Here is a 15,393-nt window from a genome sequence, read left to right as displayed (position 1 = left end):
TACTGATGATGGAGGGAATGGAAACATTAGGCTGAATATATAATGAATAACAGGGATGAACAGAGAAGAAATGACAGCGTAGAACACTCGTTTTCTCGTCATTTAGCAGTACAGAAACTCTTTCTTTATTATCCACACTTTTCTTGAGACAATATAATTTTATTAAACCACATAAATAACAGTAAATACATAGATGTATGGTAATAACCAGTTTAGGAAACAAACTACAGAGGCACTAAAGTGACTTTTGCAGTAAAAAATCCCTTAGCCTTTCATGTGCACATTTTACTAAAGTTTTTACTTTTGCCAGTTTCTTGCAGGCGCACAAATGAGGAAGTTTCAGCGTTCTTATTTATGAGGAATATGTACGTCTTTGCAAACATATGTCAGACAAATGCATATTATCATCTATGTATCTGTGGTCCCATATTGTTTTGTCACACACACATATATATATATAAATGTGAGAATTGTAAAGTGCAGTAATACTATAACTTGCTGGATAAGACAATTATAGATATAAAAATATTCTAAATATATATATATATATATATATATATATATACATACATACATACATTTATTCTCATGGTTAATAGACATTTGTTTACCTAATGGTACCAGATGTGAATTCTTAATGAAAAATGCCAGTAGATCTAACACTTAATCTAGCCGAGCTCTTCTGCGGTCAGAGTAATCTTCATCCCTAAGCCTGAGGGTCAATTCTCTCTTCTGTGTGTAATAAGCAACATCATCATCATCATCATCATCACCAACACCAACATCATCTTCTTCATCATCATCATTATCATCATCATCATCAATATCATCATCACCAAAACCATCAATATCTTCTTCAACATCACCATCATCATCAGAGCAGGTGAAATCAGTCCCGTTCCTCAACATCTTCATCTTCATCATCATCATCATCATCATCATCATCAGTCCTGTTCCTCATTATCACTGTGTTGCGCAGCCCGAACGCTTCGGACACTCCGTCTCTATCAACTTCTTCTCCATTTCCACCTGGGGATGAAAAAAGATTCATATGTTTGTAAAAAGTGCTGATTTAAACAGTACAATACATGTCCAGTATGAAGAGGGGTTCCCCACGAGTGTAGAAGTGTTCCCCGCGAGTGTAGAAGTGTTCCCCGCGAGTGTAGAGGTGTTCCCCGCGAGTGTAGAGGTGTTCCCCGCGATTGTAGTGGTGTTCCCCGCGTAGAGGTGTTCCCCGCGAGTGTAGAGGTGTTCCCCGCGAGTGTAGAGGTGTTCCCCGCGAGTGTAGAGGTGTTCCCCGCGAGTGTAGAGGTGTTCCCCGCGAGTGTAGAGGTGTTCCCCGCGAGTGTAGAAGTGTTCCCCGCGAGTGTAGAGGTGTTCCCCGCGAGTGTAGAGGTGTTCCCCGCGAGTGTAGAGGTGTTCCCCGCGAGTGTAGAGGTGTTCCCCGCGAGTGTAGAGGTGTTCCCCGCGAGTGTAGAGGTGTTCCCCGCGAGTGTAGAGGTGTTCCCCGCGAGTGTAGTGGTGTTCCCCGCGAGTGTAGAGGTGTTCCCCGCCAGTGTAGAAGTGTTCCCCGCGAGTGTAGAAGTGTTCCCCGCGAGTGTAGAGGTGTTCCCCGCGAGTGTAGAGGTGTTCCCCGCGAGTGTAGAGGTGTTCCCCGCGAGTGTAGTGTTCCCCGCGAGTGTAGAAGTGTTCCCCGCGAGTGTAGAGGTGTTCCCCGCGAGTGTAGAGGTGTTCCCCGCGAGTGTAGAGGTGTTCCCCGCGAGTGTAGTGGTGTTCCCCGCGAGTGTAGTGGTGTTCCCCGTGACATTACCTGGCAGTGATAGTAGGCTCTGCTGCTCAGGTGTTTCTGAGGCTGGACGTCACACTCGATGCCCAGTGATCTCACTCGAGTCTGAGACGCCACCACACCTGCCACCTCACACTCCACACTGACCCATGGCATCCATCCCTCGGGAAGCTCCTGATCCGAGGACAACTCCAGCTTACACGCCAGTGACTGAGGCTGGTCCACAGCTGACACACACACACACACAAACACACACACACAATCTGAGTTTACATCTCATTACACGCCAGAGACTGAGGCTGGTCCACAGCCTGTTTCACATCTGTAATGGAAATTTTTATTCTAGCCAGCTAATACCATACATGGTGTTAAAGAAACTGCAAGTTGCATATCATCTTCTTCCTTACTGCTGAAGAACAAGGTCAAAATGATATTTACAGAAAGGACAGTTTGTTCTTTCTAAATACAGATAAGCTCGCTTGCACTAAGAGCAAAGGTGTTGCATTGGAAAAGATATACTCAATTGTTTTTAATGACATATGTGTGTAAGTGTGTGTGCATAAAGGGGTGTTAGAATAAGTGTGATAGGTTTTCTGTATATAAGCTGGGCAAAAAGGAGAAGTCGGCGCGCTTCTCTTATCAGACTCTGACTGATGGGTGAACAGCCTTTCTTGCAAGAAATAAAGATCTTTTATAACTTTTGAAATTTCCAGCTGTCTTCCAATTATTATTTAAAGTCATGAAAGTAATTTCCACGACAAAATGGCGACGAGGATGAGATCGCAAAACTGATGACCTCCGTGGACGAAGCAATTGACTAATCATCCCAAAGACAAGAAGTCTCTGGCTCCGATACCCCAACGCTAAAAATGCAAGGGACGGGAGAATTGTGGACACCACGGCAGGCCTAGGTGGACGCGATCCTGATTAAAAGAAACCAAGCTGCAAAAGCACGGTGAGAAACATTTTTGCACTAATAAAATATCCCAAAAGGGTCAGTGAGAAGTAGATTTCCCAAAAGGGTCAGTGAGACGAGTTCTCAAAGGTAAAGACCAGTAGTGACGATTGCTGGCAGGGTGCGGTGACTGCACGGGAAAATTCTCAAAGGTAAAGACCAGTAGTGACGGATTACTGGCAGGGTGCGGTGACCGCACGGGGATTTTCAGAAAGTTATCTGAAAAAGGTAATTAGTGCAAAAATGGGTAATGTTAATAAAAAGAGTTGGAGACAGTGGATTTCTCAAAAGGGTTCCATGACCAAGAAAAATGGAACGTGGTGGCATCATAGGATACCACAGTAAATTAAATTGTACGGATTTAATGTGTGTTTAATGTCTGAGTGTAAGCCATCTGCAAAAGACAAAGGAAAATTGGACAAAAAACAAGTCCAAAAATATACAGAAAAAGATAATTATGACTTTGATGGTCGAATTATAGATGTATGGTTAAATGAGGCAATTACCAGACAAAGAAGACAGATAAACGCAGCATTAACTTTACTAAACTCTTTCTAATTCTTTTGAGGAAATGAGATGCATGAAAACCCGCCTGGCTGAGGACGACCGCTGTCCGGCTCCCTACTCCCCCTACCAACCACCACCAGCAGTGGCCCTCCACGGACCACAAAGACACTACATATGAAGAATATCTGATAACTGTTTTTCTGGATGGTCTGGACCATGAAATAGGGAAAAAGGTCAAAACGTCTTGTGTGGGGTACCACCAAGCGCGGCTGGAAGAAATCCGACGACACGCAACGCATCAACAAAAGCTGCTGAGAGACCAAGCCAAGAACAAACAGAAAAAGACTGACAAAGACACTCAACTGGCTCTGCTGAAGATGGGAGGGTTGATGATGGAAAATTACTCAAGAGGAGGAGGAAGAGGTGGCAGAAGAGGACGAGGAAGAGGACGTGGAATGGGTGACCAACCCGCAATGGACCCTGAAGCTTGTTATAATTGTGGACGAAAAGGACACTGGAAAAATGACTGTCCGGATCCTCCAAAGCAAAGAGGATCCCAACAGCCGCCACAGCCACAAGGAGATTGAAAGGAGGAGGGGGAGGGGAGCGACGGTGAGGGGTCTGACTCCCAGGTGGTAAATATGTTTAATCTTATCTCTTTTTCTGCTCCTTGCAATGAAGAAAATGTGCTTGCTGTTTCTTGCAATGAAGACAATTTGCTTGCTGACACTGAACAAATGTATAAAGCATTTGCAAAATTACCAATGATTGACATTAGTGTCGAGGGAAAGAAAATGAAGTTCTAAGTTGACAGTGGAGTGACGAACTCAGCAATTAAAAATGAACAATTGCCTGATTTAATTGTATTATCTGGAAAATGGGCAACCTCCAGAAGTGCCACAGGGCATCTGGTAAAGGAACCATATACAGCAGATTTGTCTTGTCAGATTGGTGATCGCTCATTTTCTCATGCTTTTCTTGAAACTACTACCTGTCCTTGTAATCTTCTGGGAAGAGATTTGAAGTGTAAACTCAAGCTGAATTTGTATTGTGATGACAGTGGCCTCACTGCTGATATGAGTATGGTGCGAATGCCAACTGAAACATATGTTTTTGAATGGAGCACTCCTCAGTGTGGTCTGCAAAACAAAGCCACAGATAGGATGCCTCCTAACCATGATTTCATGGAAGAAAGTGATTTGCATTGCACATGTCATGTTAGCAGTGAGCCAGATGAAATTTTTGCTGAAAAATGGTCTGAACTAGAGAGTGAGGAACTGAAAACCTCAGAGTTAGTTTGGTCAGATAAATGGTGTGCTGTAAAGGTTGAAGTGACTGATAGCCAAACATCTCTTTAGCTAAACCACTGACTGCAGAGTGGAGAGAATTGGGGCTTTTTGTGAAACAATGTGACTCACTAAAAGATTGGTGGCCAACCACTGACAAAAATGTGTGGCAATCTGAGAGCACAGGGTTTTACAAACAGACACTAAGAAAAAATATTAAGGGAATCAGAACTGTTAAAGTGATGAATAAATTGAAGAATTGCTGTGTTGTAAACCAGAAGAGACTTTTGGAAATTAAGGGGTTTAATTTGATTTTTGCAGTTCTCTGAGTGTTCAAGATTTACAGCTGCCTTGAAAAGTGGGATGACTGCAGAAAAATTAAAGAGGAAGTGGGGCCTGCAGCCGCCCTACTGAAAGAGGAAGTTGACACTTCTGAAAGGGGGGTACAAGATAGAAATGTTTTTTTTTGTCCATGAATCAAAGATTGTTTGAAGATTTCTAAATATTCTTTTAAATAGCTTATGAGCAACAGCAAAAGTGGAAAATTGAAATTGTGTAAAGAATGACAAATTGCATTTGGGAAATTAAAACGGATTCTCTCAACTGCAATTGTAGGTCTATACGATTACTACTTTAAAGTGTTTAATCTATTTGATTTTGAAAAGTTAGGTTTACGTTCACTGTGTTAAACTCAAACACATGACGACTGCATCGGACAATTGAGAATTGATATCCTAACGTTCAGACACTGTCGCAAGGGGAATGCCACAGTGTGTCTACGTTCAGTAGTTTCTGTCGTCGTCGAACTTTGTTACCGTTCATATTTGGTGGTATTCCACTCCTAATATATGTTCCCCATTCAGTTCATAAACTGCTATGGCAGACAAGAATGTATGAATCTCTGGCCAGAGAGGGGTGTGTGGAGTGTGTGAAAGTGAGAGTGTGAATTATGGTGTTCAGAGACATAAATTATGTCAATCAAAACAGCTGTATCTAAACAGGTAAAATATGACCCAACAGGGAAGAAAATATTCCCAATAAAATAACAACCATGGATGAATTTGGCTAACTATTGTGGTATGGGTTATTGTTGTGGCAGAAATAAACAATGCCACACCTGCACAGCGTATAACTTTGGGAAGGCAGAGAGCAAGCAAGCTTGCCCTCTCCACCCCATGTTTAACTTTTTCCTTTTTACAGGATGTCATGATGGATCTCATCGAACAGAACTGATTCTGTTCCAAATGTATAAAATATTGTCTTGTTACTGTTTAACATGAAATTTCACAGGTCTCATCAAAAAAGGACGACCGGCCAGACAAGCAGATGAGTCTGGCGACATGATACATGTTGTCACTAACAAGAATACTTAAGGTCTCCATTCACAGGTTGTTCTTGTGGTTCACTCCACAAACAAGGTCCCATCTGGGATGCGGAGACACCTCCGTCCAAGCATCTCGACTTAAACTACACCAACCAGCCTCAGCAACCCCAAACGCCGACACCAATGACAACGCACAGCGTCAAGTGAGGGACCAAGGACGTGCTAGTAACGTTCCTCCCTTGCCAGCGTGGGAAAGCCCATTGCAACGGTTCGCAAAGAATCACCCTGGTGAAGATGGACCGTCCATGGGGCAACGAGATGATCGACACATCTAGAGGAAGATGTGGACCAACTAATGGTTTAAGCTTAGCAGAATAATTAATTTTGTGTGATGTTTATTGATGTTTTATTTGGTTCAATCAAACTATACTGTAGGACTGAGTATTTAGATCTCATGATTTGAACAATTACTGATTAATTTGAAAATATTTCAGGTACTCGTAAATTAAGAAGAAGAAAATCTCTTAATTCTGTAGAGTATAAGGACTCTAAATGGGTACATTACTGTAAAAGATAATAAATAATCTAGGGACTATTTTTGAAGAAACTTGAGGGTTTTAGAACCCTAATTCAGATATCATAGATGCTAAAAAATTAATAGTGGTAATAATTGTTCTCTAATAAGGGAGGATAAGTAACTTTGCTGGACTAGGTCCGAATAGATAATTGGGTAGGTTTCTATAGCGATTGATTAATGACTAAATTAAATATTTTTTAGGTGTTTCCATTTGTTAAAATAGCAAAAGAAAAACTTTCAAAAGGAGATTGATTTTGGGAAACATATTAAATTTCTGAATTATTATTAGTTCGGCTTCCAGAAATGAAATCTGGACTCGTTTTGTTGAGAAAAGTCTTCAACGAATTAAAAATTATGTAGGGGGCACAAAGTTAAAACCTAGACCAAGAACAATGTAACATGTTTAAACATGTTAAATTTAAACTAAAATGAATCTAATCAGTTAAGACATTTCAGTGAAATAGAATATTTGCTCATAAAGCAAAATTCTAAAAAGTTCTCTTAATTCAGAATGAAGTTACGGATTTATGTTATATCCATCAGTTAATTCTGGGAAAAAAATAGGATTTTAGGATAGGTAATAAAAGATTAAATGACATGTCAGCAGCTAAGGCTATTATCATGGCAAGAGCTGGGTTGAGCTGAGTTAATTTTAAAATGAATGACTGTTTGAAACAAGATAATACAATTACTGATATTTGTGTTAAGGATAAAAATGAAAATATTTTAGAACTTTTTGGTTAGATTTTATTACACAGATCCTTAAATAAATCTGACTAAGTAAAACAATAGCCTGCTTGAATTAAAAGCTAACAAAATAAGCAGTATCAGCCTGTTAAAAGCCTAATAGATCAATGTGATTTGAAATTTAGCAAAGGATAATGAAACTTGATTCAAAGTTAAAAGACAATGTACTATGGTATGTTTAGTTTTTTTTCTGAAAATAGAATTAGATTGCTTGAAGATAGAATGTTGGGAAGAAGATGAAAAAGATGAGAAGATGGTATGTGTATGTGGTAACATTGGAAACAGGTGGTATTTTAATTACAATGCTAATTAAAGGAATATTTGACAGGTATTATAAAGTAAAAGATGGAACATGGTATGATTAGAGATATTAGGTGGTATTAAAGTCACTGACTTATAATAGGTTGATTTGGAAAGGCCTAATGATATAATTTTGGATGATGCCAATGAAGGTAATGCTAATGTCGATGCTCATGAAGATATAATTGTGGAAAATGATGATGTAAATATTCATGAATTTGACTAATGAAATTGTTATAGGAAAGGCCAAACCTATGATGATGGATGATTTTCAAATGAAAGAGTGTTTCATTTATTTCTGTTTAATTTCTTAAAAATGTATTTCTGTTTATTTTGTTTTCAAGATATGAAAAAGGGGTGGAATGTAATGGAAATTTTTATTCTAGCCAGCTAATACCATACATGGTGTTAAAGAAACTGCAAGTTGCATATCATCTTCTTCCTTACTGCTGAAGAACAAGGTCAAAATGATATTTACAGAAAGGACAGTTTGTTCTTTCTAAATACAGATAAGCTCGCTTGCACTAAGAGCAAAGGTGTTGCATTGGAAAAGATATACTCAATTGTTTTTAATGACATATGTGTGTAAGTGTGTGTGCATAAAGGGGTGTTAGAATAAGTGTGATAGGTTTTCTGTATATAAGCTGGGCAAAAAGGAGAAGTCGGCGCGCTTCTCTTATCAGACTCTGACTGATGGGTGAACAGCCTTTCTTGCAAGAAATAAAGATCTTTTATAACTTTTGAAATTTCCAGCTGTCTTCCAATTATTATTTAAAGTCATGAAAGTAATTTCCACGACACATCTCATTACTGACACACAATAATCCCCGAGTGAACATGAGGCTCAGCTGAAGCGACCAGAACTGTGTCAGGAACTGCCTCAGAAAACTAAATATTCATGAAATCTCTGGAGATATCAGATATCACGAGCAGATCCCACTAGAACGTTTTTTGTGAGTTCAGCAGTGATTCTGGATACACATAGCAGTATCTGTAGTTCTTACCTACAGACTTCATATTTAAATACCTGGGGGTACATATAAACGACAACCTCATCTGGAAAATCAACTGCAGCAGCCTCACCACCGGCTGTACTTTCTGAGGAGTCTTGAACAGGCTGGCCTGGGAACTGATGTCACAGTCCGGACATCTTTTTATAAGTGTGTGGTGGAGAGCATCCTCACCTCGTGTGTTACAGTGTGATATGGGAACTGCTCTGTTTCAGATAGGAAGGCCCTGCAGCGTGTGGTTAAGGCGGCAGAGAAGATTATTGGTTGCAGTCTCCCGGTGGTCAGTGACACATACATCGGCAGATGCAGGAGTAGGACTTCCAGCATTATGAAGGACTCCTTCCACCTGCCAACAGACTTTTTGTCCTTCTCCCCTCAGGTTGGAAGCTGCACGGCATCAGAACTAGGACGACCAGGTAAAGACCCTAACCCTTTCCAGAAGCTGTTAGACTATTAAACTCTGCCACACACCAGAACTGATAAACTCAACTTTTTGTCTTGAGTTATGTTGCACTTTTATTGCTATGCTGCCAAATTTTCAAGTTTTAGTGTGTATATGTTCGGGTACGATTTGTTTATTTGTACTTATTTATTTATGAGTTGCTGATCTTAACCGGGCCTCAGTACTAATTTCGTTCCAGATCATGTACCATGTTTTTGGAATGCCAATAAAATCCTTGAATCCTTGAATATTTGTTTTATGTAATGATGATAAGGTAAGCATAATTCAAAAAAGCTGTTTTTTACATCAATCCAGAAAAAACTATTCTTTCAAACTGTTTTTGAGTGAACCAGAAAAATGATCACATTGTGCCTAACATGCGCTGATGTTTTTAATGTGCCAATAAAGTCACATACTGTTATTAAAGACATATATTCTTTAAGTTTTATTATTAAGGGCAAGTTTGTCTCAGTTCGAGTCATTGTACGGTGAACAACACTAAACCCAATTACATCTATTGACTGCAAAAGTCTGTCATGTTCATAAGTACATTTATTTAACATAACTTTATTAAAATCTTTTTTTGTATGTGTGCTCATAATTTTAGTTTTTTTAATTTATTATTAACATTCAGATAGTAACATTCAGCTATTGAAGTTACTTTTTGAGCTCTCCGGATCAATCCTAAACCTCTCTGATGAATTTCAGACATTCAGCCATGGGTTTGGTGAATCCCGTCTGAAAGAGACCCTGTGCTCTTCATCCGGCTCAATATGGGTCAGATATGTGCGAAAGCTAAGAGAAGCTCACAGGTTTAAACCTGTTCAGTCTGACTTTATCCAGTATAAATTCAAAACTTATGGTAGAATTGAAGCAACCCAACTTCGATCGCTCATTTGCCAAACATGAGTTGCTTCATTACAAGTACATGATTTGTTTATTTTTACGTCTAACACTTTAATATGATCTGAGATCTCCTTCTGTATGTTTGAGGTGAGGTGGAGACTCAAAACCTTCCCCTCACTGTACTGTGTATATACATAATATATATACTTAATTTCATTTATATCCACCATTGACACAAATAGAAGGAGTAATGTTCTGTTTTCTTACCCACATTCTTGGGCGGGAGCCGGTCGATTCTCCACACAAGGGCTCGATGAACGTTCTCATATTTGACGGCTCCAATGGACACGTGCATCACCGACGGAGACTCCGCCACATGAGCCGAGCCCAGACACGTGTTTCTGTTCATCCGAGCCTTGAGGGATTTCTGTCGCAGTAGAGACATGCTGTTCGGCACCTTCACCCAATCCCCCGGGAAAGGCACTCGGACCACAACGTTTTCACACACCGTCTCTGAGCCTCCTGTGGGATGAGGGAAACTCATCAGGACATTAAGGAAGACCTGGAGCTGCACACAGGCTCCCTGCACCGTCAGCAGGGCTTTAGCGGAGAGCGGCGGATCCTCGTAGCGTAGTGAGGCCGTCCTGAAGCGCACCAGCTCCACTCGACACCCGTCAGGGGGACTGAACCTCATCACACGCTTCTCCTCAAACTCTGCCTCTCTCACACACCCATGGAGACTGTAGTCTGCGATCTCCATCCACACCTCCTCATCTGAGCCGTATGCAGGAGCTCGTCTGAGGAGCCCGAGGTCATTCAGTGCTAGGAAACACTCCACCGCTCCGTTCAGGAACGCTAGACAGTGGATCTGAGTGATGGCTGAGCACTCGAGAGTAGCCCCATCCTGATCTCGCCTCATCCAGACCCGGTCCGAGATCTCCAACGACAGCTCCTGCTCCTCGTAGTGTTTGTGCTGTAGATGAGGCACTGGCAGGCGCATTAGCTCTTCTTCTATTGAGGCTAGCAAGTCCTCCAAGTCTCCGTATTCCGTGGTGCCGAACTTCAACAGTTGCTCCACTTCCGGTTCGTGGGTCACCTCGAGCTTGGGGTGGTAACGCTTTCTCTCGGCGTAGGACACGTGCTCCAGCTTGACTGTGGCGATACTGCGTGGCTCGCCGTATCTCTCCATCTTCAGGGCCGAGAGGCGGGTGTAGGCGTGCAGCTGGAGCTCTCGGAAGGGCTTCTCCAGGCCCTGCTCGTAGAAGAGCTGAAGCAAGGCCCCGGGACACAGCCGCAGGTACACCGGACCCCACTGACGCGACGACATGCGGTTCTTCTTCTCTGGGATCCGCAGCATCAGGGACCAGCCGTGCCTCCGCTGACTGAGGAACAACCCCTGTGGGACGAAGGAGGACAGACTTCTCTTCATCACTTCATCTTTCCCAGCGCCTGAGGGTCGACTCTCTCGGTCCACCTTCACATTATCTCCATCCAGCTGCTTCTCCTCGGTTCTCAGCTGCTCCAGTTTATGGCAGATGTAGGAGTAGGAGTACTGAAGGTGGTCTTGGGTCGGCTCGTCACCATCCTTGGTGCGGATGAAGAACCGGGGCAAACTGGGTCCAGAGTCTGAGTCCGATGACGAGGTCCAGGACACTCGTTTATGTTCCTCTTCTTCCCCCCAGAAGGGGTTGAAATGGCCTGGCTCATCTTGGGATGCTTTGAGGGAAACAGAGCCTTCAGTGATTCCCATGGAGTCTCTTTGGGAGTAGCCGGTTAGACAGCGGGAGAAGCCCGGCGCTGTGGGAGTCGCTCCCACCGGAGTGCACATCGGAGTATTGCTCGGCACCTGGGAACTCCCGTTAAGCCTAAAATCATATGAAGGGGATTCTATGGCAGAGCTGAAGCTCCAGGATTCACTCCCCAAAGATGGCAGAACCAGTTTCAGCCCGTTGGGCCGAGGTATTGACCCGGAGCTCGATGCAGGAGAGCGCAGGGATTTTGGGGGTGAGGAGAAGGTCGTGGCTTCATCATCAAATGTAACCCAGTTGGCTGGGTGATTGGTGGAGCACATCACTTTACTCTTCTTTATTCTACAGTCTTCTGCAGAAATACAAAGAGACAGACACAAATTAGGTACTTAGAAATTTGAAGGAGATTCAAACCAGCTCGACTGGTCCGACTATGTTGTTTCGTCCTGAACAATTAAATTCAATTAAATTCAATCACATTTATTTGTAAAGCACTTTTCACAATACACATCATTTCAAAGCAGCTTTACAGTAATGCACGAGTCCACATTACAATTTAGAGTGATCTGTTCTCAGAGGAAACTGTCAAAGTTATGGATTTCAGAAATATACATATACAAAATCACAGTTAGCTATAAATGTAATAATTTAAGGCAGAAACAATGAGCTCATTTTGTTTGTTAACAAATGATTGACATTTAGAAAAATGTAGCATTGGTGCATGTTGATTCAGAGTTTGCTTCATCTGAAGTCTTCGCAGGAGAAGGAGAAGGAGTCGCACACACCGGGCACTGAAGGATTCTCACGTTAATCAATCGATTGACTTCGAAGACTTAAGGCCAGTTCACACTGCACCGATAGATACAGTAAGAAACCTCGTTGGGTTGTGTTAGATCCATCAGCGCCTGTTAGCGCTGGTCTGTCGGGTCGGGGAATGGTGGGCGTCTGATGGTACAGTGTGAATTGGCCTTTAGAAGGTTAAATACAAGACATCTATTCAGTGTTACAACTACTAACCCATGGTCTCAAACTCTTAGAGGGACACAGGCCTGCAGAGTTCAGATCCAACCCTAATTAAACACACCGTATCCCGCTAATCAAGGGCTTCAGGTGTACTGGGATCTTCCAGGCGGGTGAGCTAGCTAGGCAACGATATGCTTAAAACTGAGACGTTTTTCCTTTGAGTTCTCCTCGTACCGACGACACCATTGTCAAAACGATCCCCTAACCCTAACTAACCCTAACCCTAACCCACACGGATCCATGAAAACGACTAAAAACCCAGTATTCTGCTGCCAGGCCAGTAGATGGCGATGAAACACTATAGACTGAACACGTAATACGCATGACGTCATCGTCTTCAGAGATTTGTGTTTTTGTTGTTTACATGCTGTTTGCACTTTGAAATCCGTTTTCAAAAGTTAGCATTTTCAGGCACCCAAAACGCCGTTGTCGTGTAAACGAACGGCCAAAACGTGTAAAAAAGTCTTCTGCTTTTAGTTGAAAACTGTGTTGTGTACGCAGCCCCTCAGGAGCCGAGTTTGGGACCAGTGTACTAGACAAATGAGGAACATACTGTCCTTTGTTATAGTTATATAGCGCTTTATACAGTAGAGTTTGCATCAAAGCAGCTTTACAGTGATAAACAGGAGTTCTCCTCTGGCTTTACAGTACGAGCACAATGTAACTGATGATCAGCACAAGTAAACTTTCTTGTAAATTCATGGTATAGTTCAGAGTAATTAAAAACATCTAGTTCCACACCACTGAAGTATGGCATGAAGAAAGGGGAAAGAGAAAAAAAGATTGCACAATCGTCCAATAGGTGGAGCTGTACATTAAGATTATAAACCAGCATTAAACAACAGAAGACAGTAGAAGTATGGTGCACGTTCTCTGCTGGGAATGTCTTGGTCTGGGTTAATCGACAGAGAGTTCAGGGTTTATGTGATGTAAGTTAACCTGCTCTCTGGAACTGAACTTCAGGTGGATGACGATGTGCTCAATGAGAAACAGCCAAAGGACTCAGTTTGCTCAGTATGGAGTCTGTAAATGGGATGAGAAGGTGTAAGTGGGACAGAAATATTGAAGTCAGCAGCTGAAAAAAGAAAGCAACACTGTGAGTCTCATTGAACGGCTCCAGAAGAATCCTGACAGAATTCCTCAGATTCCTCAGGGACAGAGGAATGAACACCAGAAACACCAGCCCTCCGTCCCACAGTTCATTCACAGACGTCATGATGAGACTCTCACACGGCCCGGGTGTCAGACAGATGCTGTACTTCTGCGGGTCAGGTCATTAACACTCGTGTAGAGTACACTACACTCTAGTGCACTTCACACTCAGATCATGCACTTAAGCCAAATCAGTGTGTAATGTTGCACACCTCCTGCACTCACCAGTCAGCTTTCCCACATAGCCAGAGATAATGATAATCATAAATACTTATTGAGCATCAAATCATCATATTAGAATGATTTCTGAAGGATCATGTGACACTGAAGACTGGAGTAATGATGCTGGAAATTCAGCTTTGATCACAGGAATAAATTACACTTTACTGTATTCACATAGAAAACAGATGATTTACATTTTAGTAATATTTCACTGTTTCTACTCCATTTCTGGTCAAATAAATGCCTCATTTATTTATATATTTACATATATATATACAGACAATAACCCGGGAGGAATGTGGTGTAGTCCCTTCCAGCCGTTTGTTGTAGTTCTTAAAAAGAAATTTCTTTAAAAGAAAATCTCTCCCTTTGCTTTGAACTTTGAGTGTCGTAACTTTGCAGATGTTGTTTCTGCTCAAACAGCAACATCACACACTAACTACAGTTAGAGAAGTCAAATCATAATTAACCACCCCTTTAATCTAACCCCTTTTTCCAATAGTATAATCCTGCAATACCACTTCTAACCCTTCTAGAGGCCTTCATGCACAGGAAATAACTCACTTCAGCGTGGAAAAATTAGCTCTTTCTTTCCAAGAATTTAGAACCAGAATAGGGCTCATATATTGAAACAAATTAGGCTTAATATTTCAAGAGGGTTACCAATGGTTATGTTTTGAGTTAGGAGAATATGTTAATTCCATTTAAATAATTAACAGTCTTTTCTGAATATTAATAAACCAATACAGGACTGAATAAGTGCTATAAAATAATATAAACAATAATAAAAATTAGGTTCCTAGAAATGAGGTACTTTCTCACTTTTCCTGTTTCTATACTTCAGTTCAGAGACCAGAACCCGTTTCTGATGACTGACTGTGGATCAGAATAATATATTGTTTGTTTATCTCGAGATAAGTTTGCAATACTTACCCTGAACGTTTCCTCAGTTTAGGAATCCTGTCATCATCTTGTTCCCTATGATGCAGTTTTACACGAACTTCACTTGTGTTTGTTTTTCTCTGATGAGCTGAAAAAGATTTACCATCAAACAGGATTAAGTTTCATAAATTCAATCTCACTGTTATCACGCCAGTCAAACGACGGAAACTATAATCGTCATCAAAGCCTTGACTTTTCCTCGCGGTGAAGATGAAATATGATTTCTGATGAACTCAGAGCCGCTTTAGCTCTGAGATTCGCTGTTTCTTTGTTTGTAGCAACTTCACAACCACAAACAACTGAAGCACAAGTGGAAACAGTGTTTGTGTGAGTTTGTTTGAACTATTTTGTCACCTCATGATTTTAGATGTATGATCCAGTGCAGAAACGGTATTTTCCCAAAATGGCAGAAATAACGGGAGTGAAAACATCCCGACGGGAAGCGGATTCCGCGATTCTACTACGACGACGGATCAACTTTAATATTCATAAAGCAGATCTTCACTATTGGACGGGGACCAGTCGA

General features: G+C 41.6%; 1 protein-coding gene across 3 annotated transcripts; it reads right to left on the bottom strand.

Annotated features, from left to right (window-relative positions):
- Positions 1-138: 138 nt before the first annotated feature.
- On the bottom strand, positions 139-15,340 carry ston1 (stonin 1). 3 transcript variants are annotated; one of them, XM_082153954.1, is made up of 5 exons: positions 15,222-15,340; positions 14,859-14,955; positions 10,048-11,880; positions 1,811-2,013; positions 139-1,029 (listed from the first exon to the last, which is right to left on the bottom strand). In XM_082153954.1, exons 3-5 carry the CDS (start codon positions 11,849-11,851, stop codon positions 964-966), a joined length of 2,073 nt encoding a protein of 690 aa, XP_082010080.1. In that variant the 5' UTR covers positions 11,852-11,880; positions 14,859-14,955; positions 15,222-15,340; the 3' UTR covers positions 139-963. The 3 variants fall into 3 exon arrangements, with proteins under 3 accessions (XP_082010080.1, XP_082010079.1, XP_082010078.1); XM_082153953.1 differs by adding an exon at positions 13,491-13,574 and having other exon boundaries at positions 14,859-15,303; XM_082153952.1 differs by having other exon boundaries at positions 13,491-15,303.
- Positions 15,341-15,393: the final 53 nt, after the last annotated feature.

The sequence above is a fragment of the Leuciscus leuciscus genome, assembly GCF_965113295.1.
Source record: "Leuciscus leuciscus genome assembly, chromosome: 22".
Taxonomy (NCBI): Eukaryota; Metazoa; Chordata; class Actinopteri; order Cypriniformes; family Leuciscidae; genus Leuciscus; species Leuciscus leuciscus.
This window is presented reverse-complemented; position numbering and strand designations above follow the sequence as displayed.